The 26,571-nt window shown below is 50.4% G+C and overlaps 9 protein-coding genes across 12 annotated transcripts; 3 read left to right on the top strand and 6 right to left on the bottom strand.

Annotated features, from left to right (window-relative positions):
- Positions 1-562: 562 nt before the first annotated feature.
- On the top strand, positions 563-5,200 carry FVEG_02736 (hypothetical protein). Of its 2 annotated transcripts, XM_018890188.1 has the most exons (3): positions 563-1,620; positions 1,696-1,839; positions 1,898-5,200. In XM_018890188.1, the coding sequence occupies exons 1-3, from the start codon at positions 1,554-1,556 to the stop codon at positions 4,492-4,494; spliced, it is 2,808 nt and encodes a 935-aa protein (XP_018746470.1). In that variant the 5' UTR covers positions 563-1,553; the 3' UTR covers positions 4,495-5,200. The 2 variants fall into 2 exon arrangements, with proteins under 2 accessions (XP_018746470.1, XP_018746471.1); XM_018890189.1 differs by lacking the exon at positions 563-1,620 and having other exon boundaries at positions 1,645-1,839.
- A 333-nt stretch (positions 5,201-5,533) lies between these two features.
- Positions 5,534-9,430, bottom strand: FVEG_02737 (hypothetical protein; the record flags this gene model as incomplete). Its single annotated transcript, XM_018890190.1, has 1 exon — positions 5,534-9,430. The coding sequence occupies one exon, from the start codon at positions 9,428-9,430 to the stop codon at positions 5,534-5,536; it is 3,897 nt and encodes a 1,298-aa protein (XP_018746472.1).
- A 26-nt stretch (positions 9,431-9,456) lies between these two features.
- On the bottom strand, positions 9,457-9,775 carry FVEG_02738 (hypothetical protein; the record flags this gene model as incomplete). The annotated part of the gene is made up of 2 exons (XM_018890191.1): positions 9,457-9,598; positions 9,663-9,775. 2 exons carry the CDS (start codon positions 9,773-9,775, stop codon positions 9,457-9,459), a joined length of 255 nt encoding a protein of 84 aa, XP_018746473.1.
- Positions 9,776-10,556: 781 nt separating this feature from the next.
- Positions 10,557-12,714, bottom strand: FVEG_02739 (hypothetical protein). 3 transcript variants are annotated; one of them, XM_018890193.1, is made up of 3 exons: positions 12,306-12,714; positions 11,926-12,257; positions 10,557-11,860 (listed from the first exon to the last, which is right to left on the bottom strand). In XM_018890193.1, exons 2-3 carry the CDS (start codon positions 12,166-12,168, stop codon positions 10,781-10,783), a joined length of 1,323 nt encoding a protein of 440 aa, XP_018746475.1. In that variant the 5' UTR covers positions 12,169-12,257; positions 12,306-12,714; the 3' UTR covers positions 10,557-10,780. The 3 variants fall into 3 exon arrangements, with proteins under 3 accessions (XP_018746475.1, XP_018746474.1, XP_018746476.1); XM_018890192.1 differs by having other exon boundaries at positions 11,926-12,714; XM_018890194.1 differs by having other exon boundaries at positions 10,557-12,257.
- Positions 12,715-12,960: 246 nt separating this feature from the next.
- On the bottom strand, positions 12,961-15,594 carry FVEG_15125 (hypothetical protein). The gene has a single exon (XM_018904231.1). It carries the CDS (start codon positions 14,903-14,905, stop codon positions 14,474-14,476), a length of 432 nt encoding a protein of 143 aa, XP_018746477.1. The 5' UTR covers positions 14,906-15,594; the 3' UTR covers positions 12,961-14,473.
- A 1,008-nt stretch (positions 15,595-16,602) lies between these two features.
- FVEG_02740 (hypothetical protein) lies at positions 16,603-18,032 on the top strand. The gene is made up of 3 exons (XM_018890195.1): positions 16,603-16,897; positions 17,305-17,444; positions 17,499-18,032. The coding sequence occupies exons 2-3, from the start codon at positions 17,327-17,329 to the stop codon at positions 17,573-17,575; spliced, it is 195 nt and encodes a 64-aa protein (XP_018746478.1). The 5' UTR covers positions 16,603-16,897; positions 17,305-17,326; the 3' UTR covers positions 17,576-18,032.
- Positions 17,496-19,357, bottom strand: FVEG_02741 (triacylglycerol lipase). The gene is made up of 2 exons (XM_018890196.1): positions 19,020-19,357; positions 17,496-18,964 (listed from the first exon to the last, which is right to left on the bottom strand). Exons 1-2 carry the CDS (start codon positions 19,198-19,200, stop codon positions 18,153-18,155), a joined length of 993 nt encoding a protein of 330 aa, XP_018746479.1. The 5' UTR covers positions 19,201-19,357; the 3' UTR covers positions 17,496-18,152.
- Positions 19,358-19,696: 339 nt separating this feature from the next.
- On the bottom strand, positions 19,697-23,203 carry FVEG_02742 (hypothetical protein). Its single transcript, XM_018890197.1, has 2 exons — positions 22,317-23,203; positions 19,697-22,267 (listed from the first exon to the last, which is right to left on the bottom strand). The coding sequence occupies exon 2, from the start codon at positions 21,767-21,769 to the stop codon at positions 20,111-20,113; it is 1,659 nt and encodes a 552-aa protein (XP_018746480.1). The 5' UTR covers positions 21,770-22,267; positions 22,317-23,203; the 3' UTR covers positions 19,697-20,110.
- Positions 22,329-25,856, top strand: FVEG_02743 (hypothetical protein). Its single transcript, XM_018890198.1, has 3 exons — positions 22,329-24,641; positions 24,696-24,870; positions 24,921-25,856. Exons 1-3 carry the CDS (start codon positions 24,183-24,185, stop codon positions 25,469-25,471), a joined length of 1,185 nt encoding a protein of 394 aa, XP_018746481.1. The 5' UTR covers positions 22,329-24,182; the 3' UTR covers positions 25,472-25,856.
- The last annotated feature ends 715 nt before the right edge of the window (positions 25,857-26,571 follow it).

The raw sequence follows: 26,571 nt of genomic DNA, 5'->3' as shown, positions 1-26,571 counted from the left end.
AAGTATTTTTATCATTTAGGGTTAAGGTGCTGAGTTTTCTTTCCTCCCCTAGCCTGGGTACCTGATATGAATGCCAATAAACAATAGCCAGTTTGTTGCGCCAGGATCTTTGATTGCACGATAACTACCTTAGGCAAGGTACCTTACATAACTAGTGCTAAGTCACGATAGCATTCCTTCCTCTTCTCATGATGTATATACTGTCAATAGATGGGAACAGTAAGAACGAGTTCCTCCTCTACCCCATTCCATATGTCTGAGTTGTTCGACAAGTCTGATGACTCTGCAATGCCCGTACCCGTGACTGCCGGTCAACGCAATAAGCTCAATATTCGGCCATATCTGTTTGCCTTGTAGGCTTGTACGACTTGAGAGCTGGCCGTGACCCTGCATTATCACCAATTTGCGGCATCGCCAGCATGTACAACCACTCCATTCTTCAATAATCTTATCAACTTCACCAACTAGTTGGGCTTTTCGTCAAACTGGGTGATCGCTGCTCAGGAAAGAGGCCTCTTGCTCAAAGCCATTGAGGCAATATACAAAGTCAAGGCAACGACACCTGCTCCCGCTCATGTCGAGTCCGCTTTGCTGGCTTCCTAAAATAGTATCTGCAAACTCGACCACATCATCCAATCCCAGGAGCCCCAGGACTGGACTGGACTGGACTGGAGGGGTCGATACACTGTATGGAATATAGTATTTGCTACTCCGCCAGCAAGTCAAATCCCATCCCATGATCCATTCTGCTTCTGTCGAACCGTTGATTACCGAAAGTTTCTCACCTGCTTGTTTGAATATTTCACGACAAACAACCTTGAGTTTTCCGGCGTTTTGATACGATCGGCCGTGCGTGTTGTGACCTAGCCTACATCCCTTTATCGAAGCCATATGTTCAGACCTGGCCACCAGGGAGCAAGAATCGGGGCGCCAAAATAAACTGGTCTCGAGGCTATCTAAGATATACTTAAGCTTGCCCAAGTCTTTTCGTCACTTGCATTAGAAAAAAAACCCTCCCCTTGCTCGGTCGCACCAATCGCAGCCTTCCACGCTAAGATACCCAGGCATCTCGCCTTGTTCAGGGACCACGCACTTCACACTTCTTCCCCAACCGCGACAACTGCTCCACCCCAGCAAAGCATTCGTACCTTAGCGCACCACTCGAGCGCACTATCATAGCGCACCACCTCAGCCACGGCCGGGTTTGGTGTGTCTGTCTCCTCAAGCTCTTATACCCAACTTACGCATCATCTCCAGCTCTTTCGCTGTGGAGAGTCGAACCGACCGAACCCAGCTCTGGCAATACGGCAACGGAGTATTGGCTCGGTGGATGGCGTACAAGTCAGACTTCGTTCTGTTTCCCTCACTCTACAGACAAGCCTCTCTTGGCTGGCTACCCGCTGTAACTATCAGGCTCGGTCCCGCGCCACCGTCAGGTTCCGCAGAGTTTCCAACCGCCCTTAAACTGCCATCCATTCCTCCCTGCACGGCCTCAAACGTCCGACATCAACGCAATCGCCTCAACCATCACCAGCGCATCGCTTCATCTCATCATGGCCTCACGAGGCCCCAATGAAGGGTTGCCCAAGCCAGAAGTTGGCGACACCTTGATTGTGATACGTATGTTGATCCTCTCTCCTCCCGTTCTTTGTCTATAGTATCCTCTGATACTGATTTCGTTTCCCAACCCTGCAGATGATTTCCAGGCTCGAAGCTCCGATGAACTCAGTCTTGCGAAGGGAGACCGAGTTGAACTCATAGAACGAGACGACGAGTTTGGTGATGGATGGTTCCTTGGCCGTCATCTGGTCAACAATAATAATGGGCTCTTTCCTGAAGGTTGGTTAAAAACGGTGTTCTATACCCCACGGCGAGAACATTGATTGACACTTGGCAGTTTACACTAGGCCAGCCCCAAGAAATATTCCCACAAGCACTTTCAGTGTTTCGAAGGCCCAGACTGCTCAGCAAGAACAGGCTCAGGACTCGAGCGCCGATACAGGTACCAAAGAAGAGAACGAGTTGCAACAACCACAAACTAGGAACCCTGTGACATTACCTCTCAATAACGTCAAATCCGAACCCTCACTGGTGCCGAGCGAGCCACCTGTCTTGCCCGCCTTGAGCCAACTAACGACTCAGAATCAGGACAGCCCTGTCTTGCATGAAACGCTGACTGTTATTGACGAGCACATTACCGATTTACGATCACCAGCGAGCAATGGCGGACTCCGGGCGATAGCGAACGATTCTGGAAGCGAATACAGCAGCACCCATCCCGACCAACGAGCATCATACATACAAGGTGAAGAGACTGACGAAGAAGAGGAGGGTTTTCATACGCGAGACGAAGTCGAATCGTGGTCTCCCGATGATGTTGCCGAATATCTCTTTACTTCGGGTGTCGAAAAGCACCACTGCGAGGTCTTTAGGGACCAAGAGATATCCGGTGAGGTTATCCTTGGTATGGATCAGAGCTCACTGTTCATCAAGGCATTCGATCTTGGGTCTGTCGGCCGGCGCCTCAAGACTTGGCACAAAATCAAGGCACTTCAGGATGAAGTGAGTAACCAAGGCTTGGAGACACGGCGTACAACACAAACCTTTGGAAACGATGGTTCAGAAGAAGGCCGTAGATCTCGGAGCCGAGCAAACACCCTGACCAATCGGCCCACTTCTATTCAGACCAGGCGACTCTCCTTATCGCAGAATACGCCAAAGGCATCTCCGACATTTGGAGGATCTCATGCGCAAGAGAGCTCTAACCGCGCTAGTCATATCAAGCGGCCATCCGCGGCGTCGATCAGAGAATTGAACCATTCGCGTCGACACTCTTCGTCGACTGACTTTCGCCAAGCTGGCCCTGCGACGGCAAGCCCAGCCGTTCCCGTTCCTAGGATCGCGACATCGGGTACTTTCCCCGGAAGCGAGACTGCCCATAAAAAGCAACCATCATTTGACAGAAATTGGACCCTAGGCAACGCTTATTCGCAACCCCCCCAGCGACCCCTTTCTTCAACTGGCCTTCAGGATCTACTTAGCCCATCGGGAGCAGAAGCACAGGATTCTAGTGTCGACGCTGATCGGGGTTACTTCTCTGGAACAGAGGTGGATGGGAGGAAGAGAAACTTGTTGCGAAAGCGCGACAGCAATGCTGAATCGAGAAAGTCAAGTTATGCCGAAGAGCAAAGGGTTAGAAGCGCCACAGCTATGGCACGACAGTCAAGATTCGGTAGCGTGGGGTCTATTGCGGAAGGGGGTATCTCGTCAGCAGCTCAAAAGTACTACGGTATTCAGTCTGGCGCTCATAGGAGAACTGCGTCAGCCGCTTCGGAATCAACGATGAACATGCCACCACCCAATGATGTTCCTTCACCCACCGTCACCAAACTGGACACTTCGGTCAGTTCCGCTCGCTCAACCGCCTCACCTATGACATCGAGACATCAAGGTTTCAACTCGGACTGGCTGTCGTCAATGGTCAACAAACCCATTGCCCTTGCTGGAGGAAAAGGTATGCGGGCCATATCTGATAACCTTAGCCTTGACCGATCTAAGGCGTCAACTCCAACGGACTCATCGAACAAAGATTTCTTAGTTGACTCACCTGCGCGAACCGGCTCGACAACTCCATCAGGTGGAGCAAGCTTCGATCTTGAATCGCCCGACACTGCCAAGAGTCCCAGCACTCCCGTAACCCAGGTCAACAAGAAGGCTGGCAAGAAGGGCAAGAAGGAAACGAGCGCATACACCCGTGGGCTGCTCAAAATCTCGCCAAAGGAAGCAAGCAAAGATGCCGATTATAGTGGCTGGATGAGGAAGAAGAGTTCCAACCTCATGACAACCTGGAAGCCTCGTTTCTTTGTTCTCAAGGGCCGGCGGCTGGCTTATTATTACTCAGAAGATGACGACCAGGAAAAGGGACTCATCGATATCTCGTTTCACCGAGTTCTACCAGCAGACAATGAAAAACTCACAGGTCTTCATGCTACGATCACAAGCCTTGGGGGTCAATCGATGCCTGCGTCCCAGAATAGCGATGATAACTTAGAAAAGGGAGATGACTCTATCTTCATCTTCAAGCTGGTTCCTCCCCGAGCTGGTCTCTCCAGGGCTGTGAACTTCACAAAGCCAACCGTTCACTACTTCGCTGTTCCCAATTTAAAGCAAGGTCGTTTATGGATGGCGGCCTTGATGAAGGCGACAATTGATCGAGATGATACGAAACCCATCACTACGACGTACCAGCAGAAGACAATCTCTCTTTCTAAAGCCAAGCAGATGCGTCATCGCCCACCGGCTCTAATGAACCTCGACGAAGGGGCCGAAGAGGACGCTGGCACGGCCCGAAAGGAAGCCAACGGCCTGGGAATTTCATACGACGAGGCTGACAGCGGTGTTTCTGGCGTCGACAAACTCGCGGGCCAAAAGGCTGAAGAAGCCAAGTCAAACCTCGAGCCCGAGAAAGAGCAAGAGAACCTACAGACAGCTTGATCGATGCCATGCACACGACCTTACTTATAAATTTCTTCCTAATCGGTGTGAGGCGTATCTGGCCTTTCCCTAACAAAACTTCCCTTACACATTTTCCCACACCCCCTTCTCATATAGAAGCTTAATCCTTGTCTTTTCTTTTCTTTTTACTTGATACCTCGGGCGCAGGGGGAAACTGGAAATCTCAATAAGATATGGTGATGAAACAAACAGATGCGGATGGAATGCAATGCAATGGAAAGTGGAGGAGAATCTCAGCTCATCCCTTTGGTAGTGGATATGCACGGGCCGAGACTGGCGAACAAGAACGAACAAGACTGTCATGTTACAAGAGACAATGATGATGAGGAGGGCTTTTATTATTGGCATTTTTACAAACATGAAAGTCTTGAGGATGATTTGCTGAGCTGGAGAAAATGAGCGTCCCTCTGGACGGCGTCCGTGCTGGTAGCTTGAAATCCTGTTTTTCTCGTGGTCATAATGTGAACGAAGATCCTTACATTTGAGTGACACAAACCTATTGCAATCGAGAGCACCCTGGGGTGGATGGAGATTTTCTGCTGAGCAGAGAATACGGATTGAGCTGAGGGCGCGCAATTAAGCTCTGAAGTTCACATAGTCTCGCGCAGATAAATTGAATGCAAAAAAAAAAGTTCATGAAATATCGAATTGGAAGACGATCGCTTGCTCTAGAGGTATATGAGACAAGAGAAGAAAGGGGCATCAATGGCCCCAACAAGAAACTCCATATACCTTTTTGGATCAAGCTTCTTCGCTCGACATATGACCCTATCATGAAAAGGATGCCCTAAAGCATAAAGGGTCGTTTGCTTTGGGACGTTAGAGCCTTAGTAAAATAAGTCCAGCGCCCCTGGGTCGTATCCGTCGTTAGACCATCCAAACGCCATGAAAAGCATTGTACCCTACTCTAGAATTCCACTACCTCTTTCTAACCTCCGCGGTATCCTTGAACTTGACTCTGGTCAATCCAGAGATAGCAGCTCAACGATTGCAACAGCTGCCACATCAAATCTCGATCTCAAATTTTCTGGTTCATACCCGTCAGAAGCTGCCGAATGGATTTCATGAGGTGCAGCTCGATCCCTTCGAAGTTTCCAACAGCCTCACCCTCACCAGGTGGTGGGACAATGCTGGCGTCTGCTATGCCGAGTACTCGGTCAATAGCGGACAACGTGACAGCCTCCGCTTTGGCCTCGCCAAGCTTTGGGTTGAGAGCTTTGACAGAGACATCCTTGAAGCCATTAATGGACGCGAGAACTTTGGCGTCAAAGAAAGGCATCGTCTCGGCAGCAGGAGGGGAGCCAGAAGAGGCGGGTCCAGGCGTGGGACTCTTTGATTTCATATAGGCATCAACAACCTGGCGGATGCCTTTCATGCAAATAGTCTCCATTTTGTCGTTCTCGGTCGCATCTTTTTTAAGGCCGATGCAGCGGTTGAGTGCTGACATGACAATCCCTTCGGCTTTGGGGTTACGAGCCTTCTTAAGGTTTTCTATCAGGCCACTCTTCAGCTTGACAACCGCAGCGAGCAACTTGGGCTCAATGGCATAGCGGGCTGCGGGAGACGCTGTTGAAACCGACGGGGTACGGTTCGCAGGAGTGGCAGGCTGTTGTTGCACCTGTGGCGGTCCTGATCCAGGCACAGTCTTTGCGGCAGCAGTCAGAGGCACTGAGGGATGGGGATGCTGCTGCTGCTGCGCAAGCGGTGCACCAGCAGGAGCAGCTGCAGCATTGGCGTGCCCTTCCTCGCTCTTGATCGGTGTGTTTGCTGGCGGTGGTGGCCGTGGTGCGTATGGGGAACTGTAAGCACCCTGCGGCGGCACCCCAAGCTGTGGGCGCGCAAGGGCTGGCGGAGGTCCGTAACCTGGTGGTAGCTGGGCTGGCGCTGGCGGTTGTGATGCCACCCCTACTGGAGCTGGTTGGCCAGGCGTTGGTGGTGATGCAGATGCACCATATGGCTGCGCTGGCCGCCCCGGCTGCGTCTGCTGTGCCGCATATGCTGGCATATGATAACCTGGAGGTGCTTGGCCAGGGGGGTAGCCAGTAGCTCCAGGTGCCATATGCTGAGCATTGTAGGCATACGGAGCTGGATATTGGCCATACACGTGTGTTGCTGCACGGTCTGGCGACGATGCCTTTCTCTTCTTACCAGCATCGAGTTCAACACCTGGAACACGAGACCAAAGGTTCGTAGTCTCATCTTTTCTGAAAGCCTCATTTCCAATAAGATTATGGCGCACACTGCTTTCCCAACCTTTCGTTTCTGTATGGAAGTAGAACCAGGGATATCTCTGACAAATGCGCTTGTAAATCTGTTTGAGCGTAAGACCGTCCGGTCCAGCCGCGGTAAGAGTTTCGTCGATAAGCACGCCATAGTTCTTGTTTGGCTTTTGGAGCTGTTCTTCGGTGTAGTCCTCGATTTTGAGCTCCAAGGGAGGGGATTTTGGTCGAGCTTTCTTCTCCTTCTTTTCTCTTGCTCGCCTCTCTGCATCTGAGCCTTCGGCACCGTCCTCCCGAGGCTTGCGAGGTTTATACTTGCGTTTTTCTGGTCTCTCCGAAGATCCCTCCGGTAAAGGATGTTTTCGGGGCCGTCCAACCTTACGTTTGATCGGCGGCTCTACTGGAGGTGCCTGTGGCAGGGTCTTCTTGGCAATCTCTTGCTGTTGCTTCTTCAGCAGCCGCTGCTCCCGTTTTGACATAAAGCCATTCTTGGGTGGCCTGCCAGGTCCCCTCTTTTTGGGTAATTGAGGCACCAAATTTCCTTGATGCGGGCCAAGCATGCCATCCTGCTTCAATCCGGAGTCTGCTCCAGCAATTGTCATGTCATCGATGTCCATGTCCATATCCATGTCCATGTCCATGTCCATTTCTGCATCCATTTCACCATCTGCCTCCTCTTCCATATCGGCTTCAGCCTTGGCTTCCTTTTCTTGGACTGTCTCCACTGTTTGGATGGCTGCTGGCTCCTCATCTTCATCACCGTCACCAAAGTCAGGAGACTCAGGTGGGCTGGCCACATCAGACAGTTCATCGCTCGTATCCTGGATTTCGCCGTTACCATGTGCAGACTCGAAGTCGAAACTCATCTCCTTTCCGCCTTGGGCGTGTCGCTTTTTGAGGGTCATGGCGGGTTCTTCCTCGATATCCTCCTCGGCACCCGTTCGGCCCCTCTCAACTCCATTTATGAGAAAACGGAAGTCGACGTCTTTTATCTGCAATCGATCGCCGCATCGCAGGACGAGCTTTTCACGATTGTAGTGCACATCCTCACAGAAGAACCCATTCTTATGAAGGGGTATAGCTTCGAAGACACCCATGTCTTGATTGTATGCGATCTTCAAATGCTCCCGGGAAATAGCTTTCGTCTTGGAGGCAATGTTTGGACCTGGTGAGTGAATACCAATGAACGGAACATGGTATGGCGAGGGACGCAGAGAGCCCAAATCAACTGCTGCAGCGCCAGGCGTATGAGAAACATATTGTCGGTTAGAAATCATGTTTTCCTGAGCTTGTGCTGCTGCTTCATCCAAGTCGTGCTGTGATGACCCTTGTGTACTCGTTTTACGCCTTTTTGTAGGTCGGGGGTTTTCCCCAGTATCTGATTCGGGACCCAGCATACCTCCCTCTTCACTGACATAGGATTTGCTGAACTTGCTTCGATCTGGGTGTATCGGGGAAGGTGGTGGGAGACCTAGGTGTACGTTCTCTTCAGTACGTCGCCTATACTCTTCGGCGCGTCTTTCGTCACGGCGTGCCTGCTCCAGTGCACGCTGATCTCGTCCAATTATGACAGCATAGGTGGTCATCTGAAATACGCTGTCGGCAAATTCAATACGTGCAAAGGATTCAAGAGCCTTGTGAGAATCTGATTGGCGCGTCGAATTTGTCGGGGCGATGCCTTGGAAAGACTCGTCTAACGGGTTAGGCAAAGTGACTTGAGCTGGAGTGACTGTGGGAGGTGGTGACATGGCTGTGGCTGCCCCTGACATTGTAGCCAGTGCCATCATCATGTAAGCGTGCTGGTTGATGGTAGGCATCGATGTTGCAGCATAAGGTGTCGACGGCGCAAATTGCTCTCCCAAGTTGTCGGCCTGCATCTGTAGCTGCAAGGGTGTAGATTGTTGAGCTTGATCAACATTTAATGTTACAGCCGCATCGCGAGGGGTTGAAGCATCAAGCATGGTGCGATCACCAGAGTTAGCAATCACATGGACTGAGGCCGCGGTGCTCGATGGCATCTCTGGCTGTTGCTGCGATGTTGATTTGGTAGCATTAGCAGCTGTAGGAGGAGCGCTCGGAACGCCGCGAGTCGAGGGTGGCGTAGATGGTGAAGGTCGAGAGTCTGACACTTTCGCTAGGGCAGACGATGCTGGTTCTTGGTCAGGGGTTGCGGCCTTTGGTGCAAGAGCAGCCGAAGGTTCTTCGGGCGATGGATTTGATGCGATTATTGGAGGGGGAGCAGATGCAGTTGGGACGATGGCTGTCGAGGGAGGCGCGGGGGTGGATGTGGAAGTTGAGTTTGAAGAGTTGGCAGTCTTAGCCCTAGTCGAAGAGGCAGAAACCCCAGCAGAGTTTCCGTTTGAATTTGGGCTTGAAGTTTCAATTGGGGCAGAAGTAGAAGCAGAAGGCGTTGGGAGTTTGGCCGGTGCCGAGTCAGCAACTTTTGAGTCGCGGTTTTCGTCGTTGCTCGTCGGTGAATGCAAATTCGCGTTTATCTTTGTCGCAGGCGAATTGGGAGTCACATTTGATGGCGTCGCAGCTGGTGAAGACGCAGCTTGTGGTTGTGGTTGTGTTCTTGTTTCTGCTTCTGTTTCTGTTGATGTCGTTGTCACGGTCCTGGATGCGACAGCCTGGGGATCTCTGTCGGTACCCAGGCTGTTCTGCAGGCCATTCAGGCCAGCAATGGACGAAGTCATCGCTGCTCGTGCGACCAGCTCCTTCGTCACTTCGCCCTCACCTCAGGGTGTAATCCAGAAGGTATCGACGTTGGCTGGAGACGGGGAAAATAAAACCTAAGGTTCAAGCGGGCGAGGCTTTCTGGGTCCTTTGAGCCGCGATAACTGAGATGGTCCGGGCGGGCAAGGCTGCACGTTTTGATAGGTCAGCTGTGGGGCTTCCTTCCTTCACAGACCCCGAGTCTCCTCTTACTTGCTAGATTGGCGGTTGACCGCGATGTTTTGCGCCGCTAGTACGCTTTGGGCAATCAGGAAGTCGCAATCACGAATATGACCTTGTTGGGTTGGCTGCACTTTCCCAGGCATTTACTTATATGAAAGATCAAAGGCACCAGTTTCGACATTGTTCCCACAAGAGGCAGGTAGAAAAAAGACATCAAAACTCTTTGTGAGGTAGATGACTCTGATAAGCAAGTGTGACCTCAGACAAAGACCTTACTGCGTCTTCTCTTGAGTGAGGGAGGTACACATGTATGGTGGTACGTGAGTTCTTTCCCCGCGTTTGAGTTGTAAGTTTATTCCTTATTGTTCAGGGACCAAAATAGAATTAACATAAAAAATACCTATATAATCTTCAATGTCACTCAAATCGAGCCACACATTGTGTCCTTATGAGTGGCTTGTGTTGTATCATACAGTCCTGGCTTTACGTTCCTAGGGGCTCTCATTCTTGTATATAACAATTTCGTTAGGGTAGTGCATTCCTTTACGTTTTTCCCTACTGCAACCAGCCTACCCTGTTGCTCGATGTGGAAATGAAGCTATCTGAATATAAGCATTTCGATGAGCATTATGAAATTTCTATTCCGAATCAAATCGGAGTCCTTAAACCTGTTCAATTGATCGGTCAACCATGGTCCCTTTGCTTAGAAGTACTACGTATCAGCATTTGGAAATGACAACCCAACGACCTACATCCAGAAACTACTTGGGTATACATGCTGTATTCCATCCTCACTCTTTGTAACGCATGACTAGGTAGCATATTGAGAAGCCTATCGAGGCTCACGCTTTTACAAAATATCCAGGGCAAAGCTTATCATCAACTAACATTCATAGTCCAGCAATATATAGTCAAACTACGCCCACCAGATCGAATATCACATCACAAACTCCAAGGGCATTTTCAACACTGGATACTAACATATAGTTTCTACGATGTAGACTATCCTTTAATGTTCTCATACTGAGGAAAGCAAAGACGATCACCCGAAGCCGATGCCGATGCCCTACAGTCCGAGAAGCAACAAAACGCCATGCGAAATACGTATTCATAAGGTCTTTGTAGTACAAAACGAAAGAGCCAAAAAATCAGTGAAGCAGGGCCTCATTCTCGGTCGAAAATGCGCGATGCGAGTATCGCTTTGTCAGTCGTTCCGAAAGACGGTACGCTCCATGGCAGAGCATGCCAGCAAAGAACCCCACAGCATCGTTCCTGAAAGCGAGGATTCCAGCAGTGGTCATGAGCATGACAGTCCATCTCTCCAGACGTTCATCATCTGAAAGATCACGTTGTCGACGAGGACCCTGACCTGCAGCCGTATTCCATAAGTCGGAGGCTCCTTGGTTGAGACTGTTGCCCACTTTAGCGAGCTCGAGACCAGCTGCTATCACCATGATGCCAAGAAGACTCTTGGGGTAGTGCTTCAAGAGATCTACGAGAGTTTCGCCAAACATAAGCCCCAGTACCAGCTTAAAAGCTCCCAGTACCATGATGCTGGAGCCGCTCCGAGCCCCGAAGCGATATTGGGCGGCCAATCCCCCAGCACCATGGCAGACAGGCATACTTCCGAACCACGTGCTGCTCAAGTTCATCAGCGCAACGCTGATTCCGATGGATGTCACCGAGGGAGTGGGAAGTTCGGGTAGAAGATCCTGGGATAGTGCACTAACGGCGATGATAGAATTGAGTGTGGTCAGAGGCAGTTGTCCGATGGCCATCCACAGGGCAGGCGAATCACCCTTTCCAACCCAGTGCGGCATGACAAAGCGAGGGTGCCAACCATAAAGCCACGGGAGGCTCTCGTGAGAAATAGCGACCTGTACAAAGGCGAATAAAAGGGCGAGTATAAAGAAGATCAAAGCATAGGGGAACCGGGACAGCTTTTGCGTGCCAATTAGAACGAGGAAGGCGATCAAAGCCCACACACGGTTGTCAAGAGCTGGACGGCCCCAGTGCAGAGGCTGAAGCAGAGAAGATCCGGCGCCAAGAATCAACGAGAGGCCTGCTCCCAACTGAATACCCTTTACTACTGGGAGTGGTACAACACGGACAACCCCCTTCAGGAGACCTGTAACACTCATGATGAGTACGGCAGCGCCAACCCATTGGCCTGCAGCCGTGACGACACCCATGGGAGAGCCATTTTGTATGGCTGCTGAGGCAATAGCCTATACAGTAACCATGAGGTAAGCCTTGATGTGATTTGACACGAATATGTTGCTCGGAAACTCACCTTCATGGGCTGGACAGGTAAAGGAATACCATAGAACACGCCAGTGAGGATATTGAACAAGCCTGTGAACACTAGTGTACTTCCCAAATCAATTGATCCTTGTGTGGCCAAGGCAATCATCAGAGGCAGCAAGGTGCCCAGATCGCCCAGTGACCCCGATATTTCAGCCCATGGCGCTGTCCGTAGAGTCGTCAAGTTGTTGCGGTTGAGACGCCGTAAATCATTTGCCCACGACGGTGCCATCTCATGTGCGTTCGACTGTTGTTATGGAGAATACACGCGCTTCTATCCGTAAGTGGTACTGACTTGGCGCTTGGCTCTCACTTTTCAATCTTGAACTTGCGATCAGATAGACCAGGATGGTGGTAGGTGTTAGGTACCTTAGTAGATAGGTACCTAGGTTGGCTGTCTAGTAGGTAGGTATCCCAAGGTCTCGGCCTAAGGTATGCGTAGGTAGTAGTGGGTGCCCACAGGAATAAGATGGTTAGGACGAGTTAGGTAGTGACAGGTTGGCGAGCAAGGCCCGATCAAGAATGACGACGATATAAGTTGAGAAGGTGTGTTCGAGTCGCCCGAATAATTCCTGGACTACCCATCAGACTACTTGTTGCAAGAGAGGATCGAAAGAATTAGCAAAGGAAAATGGCGCAGTGAGGAGTGTTCTTATGAGAGGATCAACATCGTCGAATCCGCTGTATCCCCTTCTATGGCTCTTATCAAGAATGTCAGACACGTGTGGGACAAGGACAAGTGATCAAGATCTTGCATCTCCTAGTCTAGGTTCTATCGTGGTCAGCTTTTAGTCCTGTATGACTCTTGATTGAGCCATAAGAATGAAGCGATATGTACTACAAATAGCATACTCACTACCCTATACTGATCTGTTGATTTGAGACTTTAACAAGACCTAGGTGATCTCGCATAATGCTGTGTGCGCTGATTACCAGTCTCGGGCTATTCAATATAGTATAAAGAAAAGTTACTGCCTACTGTGTCTGACGGAAAATCAAAGTTTAATAATAAATTATTTCTAGATAGTAATTGCCAAAAGCTGAGCATATCAGAAAATCAACATGCCTGCGCTACAAATAGCGTCAAGACGAACGAACATTGAAGAGTTGTCTCATCATCAAGATTCGCTACCATCTATCTGGAGTCACCCACAGAAATCAACAAGCAAATCAACACAAGGACCACTAATCTACAGGTTTATCATGGTTTACTAGGCGGAGAACAACCACATGCGCGTGGAATTCCGGTGCTCGATATTGGTCAACCCCAGAGCAAAGTGTTGATCACCCAGTAGAAACACTGACCGCTCCCCAAATGATACATGGGGACCTCAACGGCGCCTGACACCATAGAGCTACCTTATAGGGAGCAAGGAAACTTGCCCAGGACTTTATAAGTGAATGCTAGGTTAAACCCAGTAAAGGGCCCCCAAGCTTGAGCTAGAGTTGCGTAGATCTTTTTATCGCCTAAGATAGAGGTCCTAAGTTTTCTAACCCCCCCTAGAGCCATTAACCCATTCGATGTTGCTAGGTGCGAAGTCTCAGAGTTGGGTTTCATGGTGACGATACTCTGTAGGTATACCACTAATTACGCACCCCATATTTCCGCGGATTTGTTCCTAGCTTGGGCCGTACGCAGGGTCGGTATTTCGCAACATTATCGCTTCTGGAAGGCTAGAAGGCATGTCGAACCCCCAGACCACCCTGACCGCATCCGTGTTTCTTCAGAACTCGATGCCTTCATTTCCTTAGGCGGTTGCCAAGCTCGGCCCCGGCTGCTGGGACGCCTCAAACCACGGAGTATATGTGTGTATGTTTTGGTCTGCTTATCCGGCCACAGCTGTACTCACACAACAGTAATAGCAAAACCTCGCCAGGCTGGTAAGGATTTTCAGGTCGACCCAGGAAGGCGAATCGTTGCCGTGAAGAGGCTCTCACTTACAAGTACAGCCGTAGAAAAGCATGATAGGTCTTTCGTAAAAGTGCTCTCCTTCAAGTCTACGCACTAATGGCCTATGACCTCATCACACTACTCACGCAAGCGGTTGTCGCGCTGGGATGAAATCCCGGTGATAGCGAGGTGTCCCGGCCACAAGTCGGCAGCTAGGGCGCGAAACCTTGCAAGCATAGCCGTTTTATCCCTCGTCCCCGGGACTTCCAGCCGGGATTTCAATCGAACTCCGGGTCTGGAATTCTGACCTCTAAATTCAACAAGTACCAGCTGACAATCCTGCTTGTGAATAAACCACATCGGACATGGAAAAGAGAACTGATGAGATGCCCATCGAGAGAGTTTCGAGGCTTGCCGTGGCACCTATTCGTATGCTTTCAGTGGTCAGCCATGGGATACTGTATCGACTCTCCACTTTCCACGCTAAGCCGGCAGCCCAGGGCTCTCTCATGATGCTGGTAGACCCATGCCATGCAGCAGCAAACACATGCTGTGTTATTCAGAGTCATTAGAAGTCAACAGGATGAGACTTTGTTTCAGGGTGGCGACAAATGTTAATCGTGGGCCCTGGTGCTAACAAACTCTTTCATCTCAAAGTCTTCTCCGATACGTTGATTATTGGATGACCGTCGCTCGCAAGTTCGTAGATTGCACCGGAAACAAAGGATGCATGCTTCTTCCCGGCATTGAAACTGGGTCGATAAGGCTTGATTTCAGACTCGGTTGCTGGATCCTTGCATGTCAGGTCAAGCAAAGCTTTAGCTTGCACAGTGTCGCATGCAATTGTGGAGATTCGGGGAAAAGATGTGGGGAGCTGGTTTTTGGAGGATCTTCCCTTCGGATGGAACCTAGCAGGCCCAGGTAACAAGGTGAAAATGAGAGTGAATGAGAAGTCCTTGTAGAGCGGCGGCGTGCCCGAAGCCGCCATCCGTTCGGAGTCTGCTAAGAGAATATTTCTCGCGATATGATCACCAGAAGCAATAAAGCCTGAAGCACATTCTAAGGGCAACAGGCGCATATTTGGAAGCTTGACGATGGCTCATGCAATAGGTATTATGAAAGACAATAGCCTGCGCTAAGCTTTTGCGCATTTGTTTGATTGGTCCCTCAAGAGCTGCCGAGACACAGGTGTTGATCAAGTTGGCAAGGCCTCGTCTCCCATAACTCATGTAATTAAACAGAGGCTGCAAATAAGAAAAACAACAATGTAGAAGCGCAAGCCGATACTTTACGAGAACCGACCAGGAACTGGCACGAGGCTGGATACTGGATTTGTCGTCATTTCGCCGTTCGGAGACTTCGCGCAATCTCTTGTGCATGATATCCATCGTCCTACCAGAGATGGGCTTGCTGTGGTAGATGGAGGCGGTACCCGTTTAAATCGATTCCGTTGCAGCCGAAGGGACGGGCTTGACAGCCTTCCATGGGCAATTGCCTGCCTACCTATATTGGAGAAGTAAATTCGCGCAAGTTCTTGCTGGAAAAGCAGCACTGTGCCGTGTGTAGACTGTGATATCAAGGACCTCGAGCTTTGCTTGTTGCAGGCATTTTGGCTTCCTCCCTCGTGGGCCGTGGAACCCATTAATGGATGGATGCAAGTGGTATAGGTAATAGGTAGAGAGCCTCGACCCCACATGGGCGATTGACAATCTCACCGCACCGTTTCTTCAGTTGCCGTGTTCCGAGTTGCGCATTGGCCAAGGCGAGCTGTTTACTTGTTGGTGTGTTCCAGCAATACTTCCCTCTCTTTTCCCGCGGCAATGTTGAGCAGTATGTATGTACAGACTTATCGTGTATCTCCGCTCGTACCTTGCACCGGGACTAGCGTCGCTGTATGGGCGGCCCGTTCGTGGAGAGCGGAATTGACCAAGCATTGAGTGATACGAGTATCGGGTCTTTGTAATCTGGTGACATGGAGGCTACCTCGGAATGAGGTATGTATGGGTTGCGTCGATTCAGATTAAAAGTCAATTGAGTGAGCGATTATTGATTGCTATGAATGATAGGTAGCCATTCATCAATTGGATTTCAGAGCTGTAACAGAGAAAGAGGCGCTTGGAATATCCCTCGTTGTAAGTTGGGGAGTTGCTACTTCAGCTCCGTGACCTGGCCCTTGCCATTGTCGTCTACACTTGCGTCGTCATAGGTGAACCTACTTACCTCACCTTTTCTCTCCATCAGCGAAGCTTCCCATAGACAGATTGAAATATCTCGTCTTTCATCTGCTAATCTTCTCTTGTCTACCCCAGCATCGTCCTAGGCACAACCGATACTCCTTTTCGCACTTCAAAAACTCCCTTCTTTCGGCCACTCAGACACTCCCATATCAGCAAATTCCAATCGATCTACATCCTTGCCAGTGACAATTGCTCTGTTTTTGTTTTGTTCCTAGCAGACAAAGCCTGCCGTTTTTGTAAGTCCCACCTTTTGTACATAACGCAGCCCCAGTCTGGTTTTCACCCCCCCTGGTCTTTGGATTGGAGTATTACTGGTATCATCACCACCTCCATGGATTTCCACCTCATCCGGGCCACTCGGGGGTGCGCCAAATCCTGTACTTGGACTTTGGTAGCGTTGTACAGTGCACAAAAAGCCTCAGAGTCTCGAGATAGGACAGGTACCTGATGGGCATCACCTGGCGCCTCCTCAAAGCCTGGCTTCCGTCGCACCACACCTCACTGCTCTCCCCCGATGAAGATGCTCACCCCCTGGGGGCTTGTATCCACTAACACCATGGACCCAAGCAACCACTGAAAGAGACCCTGCTCGCTCGCCTTGACCTCTCTTAGCTGGTGTTGCCCGGGATCTGGACCCATTTTACGTACAGAATCCCTTTCCCTTGTTTGGGACAAAGTCTGATTTCTCGCGGGTCGTGACGCTGCTTTCCCCACTTTTCACAGCTCTTGGGTGACTTTTGGTGTCAGATAGCTGATCAACAAAACCACAGAAGAGCCCGCCTTCGCGACCAGATTCATTTGCTGCTTCTTCATCACCCTTCACGATCGCAAAGGTAGGTCAATTCCTTACTCACAGTCACGCTGCTCTACTTTCGCTCTTCTCGCCCGCCTCCGGGCCCATTGTACGCTCGATAGTCAAGCCAATTCTTGTGTAATGGCCGTCTACTCAGTCCTGGAGTCATGCACGTCGTCGCAATCCTAGCGCAAATGCCGGCGTCAGTGTCACCAGTGACATTTGCCAAGAATTCCATCAGAACATCTCCTGGATGAATCGCTCTGGACTCGCTCTTATGCAGCTCAATTGAACAACATCGCCGCCATCACCCTTTTGAATTGGTGCGACATTGTCGCCCAGTGGAAGAGGACGAGAAATTGCGAAATCGTGGGCTGTCTTGTCTGCCTATGGCCAATTTATCGCGGCGCGGAGCCAAGGAAAACTCGGTTGCTAACATGTCTTTAGCAATCTCTCCACTCCAGACACAATGGCCGCCATCAAGTCTCTCATGACCCGCGACGAGGTCGTCCACCAGCTTGTCAAGCGTAAAAACTGGGCCGCCAGGGAGCCTGGTGTTATTGTCGTCTTCTGCATTGTTGGTGTTGGTATGTCATGTCTTTACCTACGATGTCTGATAGCAATGCTAAATTTCTCGATAGTCGCTATTGGCCTTCTCAGCCTCTTCCTCTACAGGAAGGCCATTGCTCGCAAGGCCAACAAGGCCTCTACCGTCTAAGTCGTTTGATGCGGATGAGGCCGACGTTAAGGAGAGTGGAGCGTGACCTGAGGCATAGTCATGAGCGTCTTTGGACTATGAGCCTCAGGTAGACGTGGTGTTACGACGAGGTGCCTTCTGCGACACATCGGGTGACCGACTGTGACCCCGTATTCCAGTTAACTATTGCCGGTTACGTCCCTCACCATTCCTCGCTTGTCAACTGGCAACGCAATCTGTTACGGATAGCAGAGTTGACTGGCAAAACTTTTGTACATACCTACATACCACCGGATCACGTGGGACAAATGTGCTGGAGGGCGGGTTCTCGTCGAGTGTTCGCTGCTAGGTGGCTGTATTCTATCTTCTAATGCTACTGATACCTACTCGTTTGAAGCAATCAACAATAATCATCTACTCGAAATCTAGTTCCACAAACAAACTCCAGCCTCGTGAAACCCTTAGTCTGAATTGGCGCGTACTCATTTCATGTCTGTTATGACAGTTACTTTTACATGTTTATCCCATCTCTTAGATATCAGGAATGCGTGCCGTAGAATACTCATGCATGTCATGATGCAGACCAGAGGATGCCGTATCAGTAACCTTCTTTAGCTAGCATGTCTGCTATGTCAAGATAGAACGCAATAGCATTGAAATTCTTCTTGATCCCCACCCACTCCCGGACTGTCCAGCCCACACGATTGGACCAGTTTATCAAATCCAAGTGGCTTACTCCAAGGAGCGTGCCTTTGTATGTGCCCCAGTGACTGCTCTCCACACTGACAAGTCCATCGTTGGGTCCCTCGGCCTGTGTCATGACGGCGTGCGGGTGCCGAAATGGACTCAGCAGCGCCGGCCGCTCCACTGCCGCTCCGTACGAAAAGTACCGCACGTCTGGTTGATCCGGCGTGCTCGGATTGAACTCTTCAGCCATGTAGCGTCTCGTCAACTGCGAGAACGCTGCTGTACCGAGACCAGCTTTTTCAAATGTCTGATAAAGTTGAGGCAAGTAATGGTGCAGTGGTGAGACTTCTTCATCAAGGAGGTAGTCTGCAAATGCGCTTCCTCGGTGCGGCGTTGCAACGGTAACCACAGCCGCAACGCGGACTGGGAGCGGAGCGAGGTGCGAAAGCATATATCGGGCATCAAGACCACCCATGCTGTGTGCGACAATTGTGACGGCTTCGGGCATTGGAGCGTGGGCTTCAAGGGCGGAGCGGAGAGCAGTAGCGCGATCGGCAATAGAGGATGATGGAGGCACACTAGGCGTCAGGACGGTGGCGCCTTGCGCAGTGAGGGCATCGCGAATGCCATGCCAGTATTCGACAGCTGGAAAGTATGGAGAGAGACGGAGTTCAGCGAAGCCAAAGAGGCCGTGGGCGAGGACGATGGGATACTTTGGAGTCTCTATCGCCAAAAGTATTAGCAAGACAACCTCACACAGTGGGATTAGATGCGGTACCGTATTTTTCTCTTATTATCGCATAGTCGTCAGATATTTCCCGGCCCAGGGCCTTTATCCTCGGATCATGCTCACGTGCAAGGTAAGTGCTGCAAGCGAAGCTTCGATGGCATTGCGCGCCATACAGTTGCCGAGATAGGGGTAAAGCAGGCGCGCTGCGCCATATTACCGATCTGTTCATGGATTGTTGAGTCGCATGGGCGCAATGTGATAGAAGTGTTGGTGTAGAGACCCAGTACCTAAGTCAACTGGAACGAATGTCGTGAACCGGTGACGTCACGGCGCGAATACATGTGATATTTATTTTGTACCTAGGTATGGGTGGAATAGTTGCGTTTGCGCTCCGCGTTCTTCGAAAAATGTAAGATGAGTAACTCTTTGTCTTGGGATTAGTGACTTATAGTTTAAATGTTACTGTAAATATTCTGCAATATCATAAAAAGCCTTCATAATATATAATCTCTGGGGTCCAGGTCTTACCTCTATCTGGTATATTCAATGTCGCTGGATATTAGGGGTTTCTCCTTTTTGCCTCCAGTGCTTGGTGAAATGACAGCCTGTCGGCAGATGAAAACTGCGATCACACTATTCTTAAATCCATATCGTTCATCAAAGACGCTGCTTACCTGCTGCAAGTGTATGGAAATGATGTTGCCTTTACTGCAACTGATTCTTTAAAGTCAAAGAAATGTTTCGTAATTTGAGCTGGAAATGTTGTGATTAGGTAGGTATTCGGTATCTATGCCTCTATTACTAACAAAGCCATTCTAGATCCACGACAACCTCAAACTATGTATGACAATAAGGTGGTACTGGAGTTACATCCAAGCCTGGGTCTGGGATGTATATGTGCCAGTACTTAACCAAGAACTCCTCTTAAAACAGCACATGAAAGGCACTATGAAAGTACGAACTCAACAACCTGTCGTTATTACAATCAAATGAATAATCAATGGCACCAGGATCGAGCCAGTATCGGAATGAACCCCTCACTCCCTTTCTCAGCCCTATCAAAATCCTCAACACCCAGAATTATCGTTATCATCAGCGCATTAAAGCATTTATCCAGACAAGTCATGCTTTGGATCCTTTCAAGTCTTTTCAGGAGGTAACTGGCTTGGCGCATTCTCGTTCGTGACACCGCTGTAGGCTGGCCGTGCCTGCATGCCGTCGAAGGGACCAGCCAGGTTTTCCGCGATGGCTTCGTCATAGCTGGGCGGAGCATCGTCATATGGAGGTGCCTCTTGACCCGGAGCTAGTTGTGGTGGATACAGGGGATCATGAGTTGGCTGAGGAGGAACCTGGTTCGGAGTTTGAGAAGGCCGTTGCTGTTGAGCTGACACTGGGGCCGAGGAGACTGAGTTTTGCCTGGGCGGCAGACGGGGCGGGACGTTATTCGTGAAGGTTGCACGCCCTGGCCGCGTTGATCTTGCGGATTCGACGAGTTCAGGAGGCGGTGTAATACCCGAATAAACCTCGACTTGCGCAAAGTGTAGCGGTAGGAGGATGACCGGGGGACTCTTGTTGGTGATGCCCTTTTTTGGCTTACCCCAGGCTAGACCAAGCTTCAACTCGAGCTCGTACCTTCTAGAAAGATTACAAGTGACGAATGAGGGTGCCACAGTGTTGGGAAGAGGCAAATTCTTCCATACATGGTCTGGAATCACCAACTCACTCCCAGCTTCGTCAGCAGGCCCTGTAGTCAACGGGATGTTGATGTTAGGATTTGACACAACAACCCATCGGTTGATCTTCTGGTTCTGAAGCTCGAGCGCGCGGACATCGGTACGGCCTATAAGCTCCATCTGGAACGATACTAGATAGACTTGCTCTGGATTGTTGTTGAGCTTTTTGGCGATAAGCCGTAGGGGAACAGGCTTGTTGCAAGTCAAGACGCTTGGGTGAGGAAGGCGTGCTGAAATCTCGATTGCTGGAGCTGGTGCAATATCTGCAAATGGCTCCGGAGTAGAGGCTGGCTTTGAATCTGTGCCGCTTCCAAAGTTGAAGAGAGAGGACCGCTTCTTCTCTGCCTGAGGGGTCATTGGCCGAAATGTGAAGGGGCGACGAGCAAAAGCCTCCTGGGTTGTCGGCTTCGGCCGGGGCGGTTCAATAGGGAGGAACTTCAGACCGATCTGATACCGCCAGTTTTCCTTGAGCAATCCCGGTCTCTGGATTGTCACCTTGATGTAGTATCGAATTTCTGCCTCCATAGGATATCCTGTTAATGATGGAGGTAGTGTGCGGGTGACATGGCGAAGGTAGAGTTGCTTGCTACCATCCATGACCCTAACACCACCAATGCCAAACATTCCTCCGCCCCCAAAACCACCAACGTTGGCCATGCCGCCGATTTTCGACATAGCCATTGGGTCGCTGCATGCGTTATTGATGGGAAGCTTGAACTTGAAAGGAAACTCGTGCTCGCCTGCTTGCAGGGGGTATGCACCGTAAGGGTTAGAAGAGCTCGCGTAATAGTCATCCGGAAAAACTTGTTGTAGTTTGTATAAGATTTTATGGTTCTCAGCTGCGGTGCTGCCAGGAGGCCGTTGAGGGCTAGGTTGTAGCCTGGCCATGTTCTGTGGATCAAAGGCATTCGGAGCCTGTAGAGCTGTTCCAGATTCCCCTTCAAGCTTGACAACAATGCTTCCGATCTGCTCGGCGCGGTTGAGACCCAGGATGATTCGGCCCTGCACCAAGTCGAGGTTGGTATAGAACTCAGGCTGGTTGTCCAGCGCTATTCGAATAGACATGATGGGCGAGCGTCAGGAAAAGACTGACAATGAGAGAATGAGAGGGTCCCTGTGTGACGTGAGCGCTGGATCTGAGATTGGCTCGGACCTAACAGTCCAATAATGTTTGTCGTGAGCTGGAGTGAGTTGAGCGTGATATAGATACTAAGCTAGAGATCTCCACGAGACTCTTGGTTTGAAGGAGCGTTTCACAATTTGGCGTATCCTCTCGAATAGCTCCACGATCTGTCAGTTGCATTCTCTGCATGAAGGCAACTTGATCGATTCTCATTGACTCATTGACTCTTTCTTAGACGGTTTGCACGGGAAACCTGGGTTTACTTAGTTGGATGTACGTCACCAAGGCTACTCAGCCTGAGCCAAGCCCCGCGATAGGCCTCACCGCACCTGACATGAAGGAGGGGTGGCTGTGGCTAATTAATTACTGATAATGTGGCGCATGTGGCTTGGATGCTCGGGTGCTTTAGTGCCGCTTCTCCGACAAGCTTTTTGTTATACCTTAGGTTAGGTTAGTACCTAGGTACCTAGGCAGGTAGGTGCTCCATACTCCGTACAAATCTGGCAACTCGAGATTGTGGCCCTTCAACCCAATTCACGGAGGGCAAGGCAATCTACCAAAAGTCCCTCAAGCAGGGGTACAACTCGTCTCGTCTACCCAAGCTTTTCACGCGGTCACATCTCTGCTGTGCCGTGATGAGTTATAAGATGTTTGGTGGACAAGGTTCGAAGATCAATTCTCTGGAGATTGGAAATGCTGGTATCATTGACAGGGCAGGGAGGGCAGAGAAGGGCAAGGCCCAAGCCAAGCACGAGGTGCTTCGCAATGCAGACAGATGCACAGGACGCATAAAGAGTGTTGGTGATGACAACTATTCATGAGCGTCACCTGCTTGATCCAGCCTCGAAGCCTGTCGCAATCTCCACTATAACGTCCAACAAGATATCAACCAACACAGTTCTTTGACACATCCATCACATATCAACGACACGGAGGTGGATACAGACCGCAATTGGCACGATACTTTTGTCGGCATTGAGTCTGTCAGGGCAGGAAAACCCGCGATCGACACCTCATAGCACTCACAGACCCTCTACCGAGGTGTTTCAACGCCCACAACTTGGCATGAGATATGTGCTGCATCTCGAACCAACCGCATATCCAGGGTCCCCTCTGTCGACTTGGTGTTTGTCGTTCGAGTTCTCCCGAGGTCGACGAGGTAGGTTTCCTTTTGAGTCAGGATCGGCATTGTTCATGCCGCGCTTCGCAACGCCAATTTGCGAGCCCTGTACAGAGTACGGAGTATGATGTGTCCCGGAACCACTCCGCGCTTCTGCAGCACCGCGAAGCTCTGGATCATGACATGGCTCATCCACTTCCGAGTCACATACGTCGAGGTGCTTGCGACTTATGGTAACTCCCGATCACCACTCGCGTTAGAAGAGCTCGCGGAATGGCACCATGCGGGCCGCTTGCCGCCCAAAGACCATCAACGCCCCATTTCGCGCTCGTCGACCAACCATGACAAAGCCTGGCCGCTTTCGTGGCCTTGTACCGCTCGCCCGCTGCGTCTGTGCCGTGCGGGCTGCCGCGGTTTCCCCGCCTTTATCCCTTCGTGATTGGCGCAGTTAGCCCGCCCCCCATCTTAGCCAGCGCAACGACAATGGAACAAGATTTGTCTCTTGCAGGCAGAGATTGCTATGTACATGCATATTTGTGATCCTGGGCTATACAACCCTGTCAGGCAGGCTCCGGATAAGTTACACCTCTTCTGTCCATGTCATGTTTTGAATTGCATAGCCATTACTGCGCAGTCGTCCTAGTCATGTCAACCCATCACAAACCTTGCAAAACCACTTTACGGATGCCATCCTGGCTTATGATTGCAAGGATCCAACAACCAACAACCACATGCTCTTTGATGCTTCATGCCGTTGATGCCCTTCCTATTCACTCTGGCACTTTGCAAGGACTGGATACCATGTAACTTTGTGCTCCTCAACGTCGATCATGACCAAGCTTGATTGGTCGTGTTGGCTCTTCCATCAATTATGGTTCGAGCTTAAGGCAGTTGTTCTTGTTCGCTATTGGGCCGCCCAAAGTGCCGTTTAGTAAAGGCTGAATACCCGTCTCACCCGTTAAGACCTTGTCTAGCTTGTCTTTACTGTTGCACTGCATCATGGCCCTCCCAACAGTGATCCCCCTCTCCTCTCTGCAGCGCCCCATGAGTACAGAGCCTCAGATGCAGGGCTCCGCCCAGACCAGGCAGATGGCAGATAGTAGAGTTCTGATCAGTCTGTCTATATGTATGGGGGCCAAGCCATCCCGTCTTATTCTCCGAGTCCCCCTTTGCTTTTGACTTGGCTGTCAGCCTGCCATGATAATTTGCCAGCCTTTGTTGGTTGACACCCGACGATGGCAGGCGATTGTGGAACGACCTGTCCGGCCGCTGATGGCTTCTACTCATATAGCCCGAGTGTAGGGGGCAACGCTGTGTTGCTTGTTGTCTTTGCTCTCCTTGCTCTCGCCGCCATCTACTTTGGTATCCGGTCCAAGACCTACCTCTTCTCCCTCGCACTCACCACCGGACTTTTTCTCGAAGTACTAGGATTTGTTGGCCGTATTCTGCTTCACTCGAAGCGAGATAGCCAGAGCCACTTCTTCCTCTTCTTATTTGGAACAGTCTTGGGGCCATCGCTGATTAGTGTTGCCATCTTTATAATCCTTCCTCACATCCTCGGCATCTATGGAGAGCCACTTTGTCCTTTTAGGCCACTTGTAGCTGGCCTTATCTTTTGGGGACTCGCTGCAGTCACTGTGTTGTTCGAGCTTATCGGCATCGTCTTTACGGCATATGAATCCAATGGAGTCACAGTATGTTATCTCAACGATAGAAGCAAATCATTATCATAATACTGACTTGAGCAGCGGAAACAAGGAGCAGCCATCACAGCTACAGGCTTGGCCATTCAAGCTTTGTCATTGATAGCATGCACCGGGCTACACTTCTGGTTCACCCTCAGCTTGAGCACTCGTCGAGGAACCCTTGACGCCCGGCACTCACAGGTTTACTCTTCTTCTCGATTTAAGAAGTTTCTCCTAGGTACGTTCTTGTCCTGCGGAATAACTCTCCTAGGCTAACACCGCCTTCAGCAATGGAGATGGCATCTGCTCTCTTGATTGTTTACTCCTTCTATCGGCTTGTCGAGTTTGCAGATGGTGTTTCGGGGGATGTCTTTCAGAACGAGGCTGCTTTCATGGTTGTTGGAGGACTTCTCCCCTTCTTAGCCGCAGCCCTCTTGACAGCCATCCACCCAGGCAATGCCTTTGCTGATGCCTGGGCCCCTACATCACCTCGCGGGATCAAACGTCAGAGTCGACCGACCCCTGTACAATCTCCCACCCCTAGTGGCCATCCAGTCCACCATTTATATGACCCCGACATCCGCAAGCAGATCTCACCGACGTCACCAAAACACCGGAACTCAGCTGGACCACCTGAGCTTCCACAGGGATCCATGGGCCTGCCTGCGCATCCGAAGCCGGTGACAAGGCCCCCGAGTCTTCGGGACCCTGATGCCCCGCGTAAGGGGCCACCTGCACCGCTGAATCTGGCTGCTGTGCGTGCATCACGAAATAGTTGCAGGGCAGAACAGAGGGGTCATGCACCAAAGGATATGGTTCCCGATGGAGAACTGTGGTAACTAGGTTGGCGGGAAGTCGATTACAACCATGAGGTACTACCTGTTGTTATACTGGAAAGTTGGGTGCGGTTTCAGGGAGCGCTGCTGGCTGGCTTACTCGCTGTGATATGATATATGATATGGCTATCTACAGGTCATGGTAGGAATAGGCAGCCTGTGGGATATTTTATTCATTTTGGGTGCTGAAAGGAGTTGGAATTTATGTTTCTCAGGCTGAGGACATTGGGGGGTTTCAAGATGTTGGATTCCAATTGTTGCTTGTATGGGTGGCGATTCTGAATTATATATTAGGTTTATATATATATGCGTCCACTCAGGCACCTGCCTCTGCGTCGCATCTAGGTTAATGTGAATTTATCAAGGAACGAGTTCCTGTGCCAGACAATGCCAAGAAGGTAACTACCAGGTGCACTGCAGTATATTCGATGTTGCGATAAGATGCCAGGGCTTTGACAATTGACCAGTCTCAATGAGAACAGGTTAGTATATGCTAGACTCGGTTAAGATTGTTATTCTTCACTGAGGAAACTCAAGCTCTAACGACCTAGGTCCATGTACAACTCGTCTGGCTAAATCAACCATCTTTTTACATTAAAGCTAATACATACTTCCCTGTTATGGTTCCACAGTCTCTGTCAAATGCCTGGACTCCCAGGCAATATCCGACAAGCTCCGGAAGCTTGTGAACGTGTTTCAAGGGCTATTGCGGGCGCAAAAGATGTTTTCAACGAAACTTTGTATCATGTTGTAGTACATACATACAAGGGTCGCAAGTGGCTACTTGATACTACATATTGGTTGGTTATCCTTGCAGCATTCATGCAACGAGAAACTGCCACCAACTCTAATCTCGGAGCTGTGCAGATCGTTCAGCATAACATGATTGTCAAGGTCGAAACCTAGAGTGTTAAGATGGTCTGTCAATACCTAGTGGTACAGTTGACTGGAATGCACGGCCAGGCACAGAGGCATGCGTGTGCCGAGTTAGCGCCTCGCCAGGAACGGGAGGGCAAGACAAGGCCCGACCCGGATCAGCCAGATTTGACGCTATCGGAAATATATCTGACCCCATTCGTGACTTCAATCGATCTATTGGATTG

Source organism: Fusarium verticillioides, chromosome 5 (genome assembly GCF_000149555.1).
Source record: "Fusarium verticillioides 7600 chromosome 5, whole genome shotgun sequence".
NCBI lineage: Eukaryota > Fungi > Ascomycota > Sordariomycetes > Hypocreales > Nectriaceae > Fusarium > Fusarium verticillioides.
This window is presented reverse-complemented; position numbering and strand designations above follow the sequence as displayed.

Excerpts from the sequence above, each read along its gene's own strand:
- FVEG_02736 (XM_018890188.1), top strand. The coding sequence starts at position 1,554 with ATGGCCTCACGAGGCCCCAATGAAGGGTTGCCCAAGCCAGAAGTTGGC. Across the intron at positions 1,621-1,695 it reads CGACACCTTGATTGTGATAC|ATGATTTCCAGGCTCGAAGC; the intron begins GTATGTTGATCC and ends CCAACCCTGCAG. Across the intron at positions 1,840-1,897 it reads TAATGGGCTCTTTCCTGAAG|TTTACACTAGGCCAGCCCCA; the intron begins GTTGGTTAAAAA and ends GACACTTGGCAG.
- FVEG_02743 (XM_018890198.1), top strand. The coding sequence starts at position 24,183 with ATGGCAGGCGATTGTGGAACGACCTGTCCGGCCGCTGATGGCTTCTAC. Across the intron at positions 24,642-24,695 it reads ATGAATCCAATGGAGTCACA|CGGAAACAAGGAGCAGCCAT; the intron begins GTATGTTATCTC and ends TGACTTGAGCAG. Across the intron at positions 24,871-24,920 it reads ATTTAAGAAGTTTCTCCTAG|CAATGGAGATGGCATCTGCT; the intron begins GTACGTTCTTGT and ends CACCGCCTTCAG.
- FVEG_02739 (XM_018890192.1), bottom strand. The coding sequence starts at position 12,168 with ATGGCACCGTCGTGGGCAAATGATTTACGGCGTCTCAACCGCAACAAC. Across the intron at positions 11,861-11,925 it reads TACCTGTCCAGCCCATGAAG|GCTATTGCCTCAGCAGCCAT; the intron begins GTGAGTTTCCGA and ends GTTACTGTATAG.
- FVEG_02742 (XM_018890197.1), bottom strand. The coding sequence starts at position 21,769 with ATGTCTATTCGAATAGCGCTGGACAACCAGCCTGAGTTCTATACCAAC.
- FVEG_02741 (XM_018890196.1), bottom strand. The coding sequence starts at position 19,200 with ATGAACAGATCGGTAATATGGCGCAGCGCGCCTGCTTTACCCCTATCT. Across the intron at positions 18,965-19,019 it reads GATAATAAGAGAAAAATACG|AGACTCCAAAGTATCCCATC; the intron begins GTACCGCATCTA and ends TTTTGGCGATAG.
- FVEG_15125 (XM_018904231.1), bottom strand. The coding sequence starts at position 14,905 with ATGCGCCTGTTGCCCTTAGAATGTGCTTCAGGCTTTATTGCTTCTGGT.
- FVEG_02740 (XM_018890195.1), top strand. The coding sequence starts at position 17,327 with ATGGCCGCCATCAAGTCTCTCATGACCCGCGACGAGGTCGTCCACCAG. Across the intron at positions 17,445-17,498 it reads CTTCTGCATTGTTGGTGTTG|TCGCTATTGGCCTTCTCAGC; the intron begins GTATGTCATGTC and ends ATTTCTCGATAG.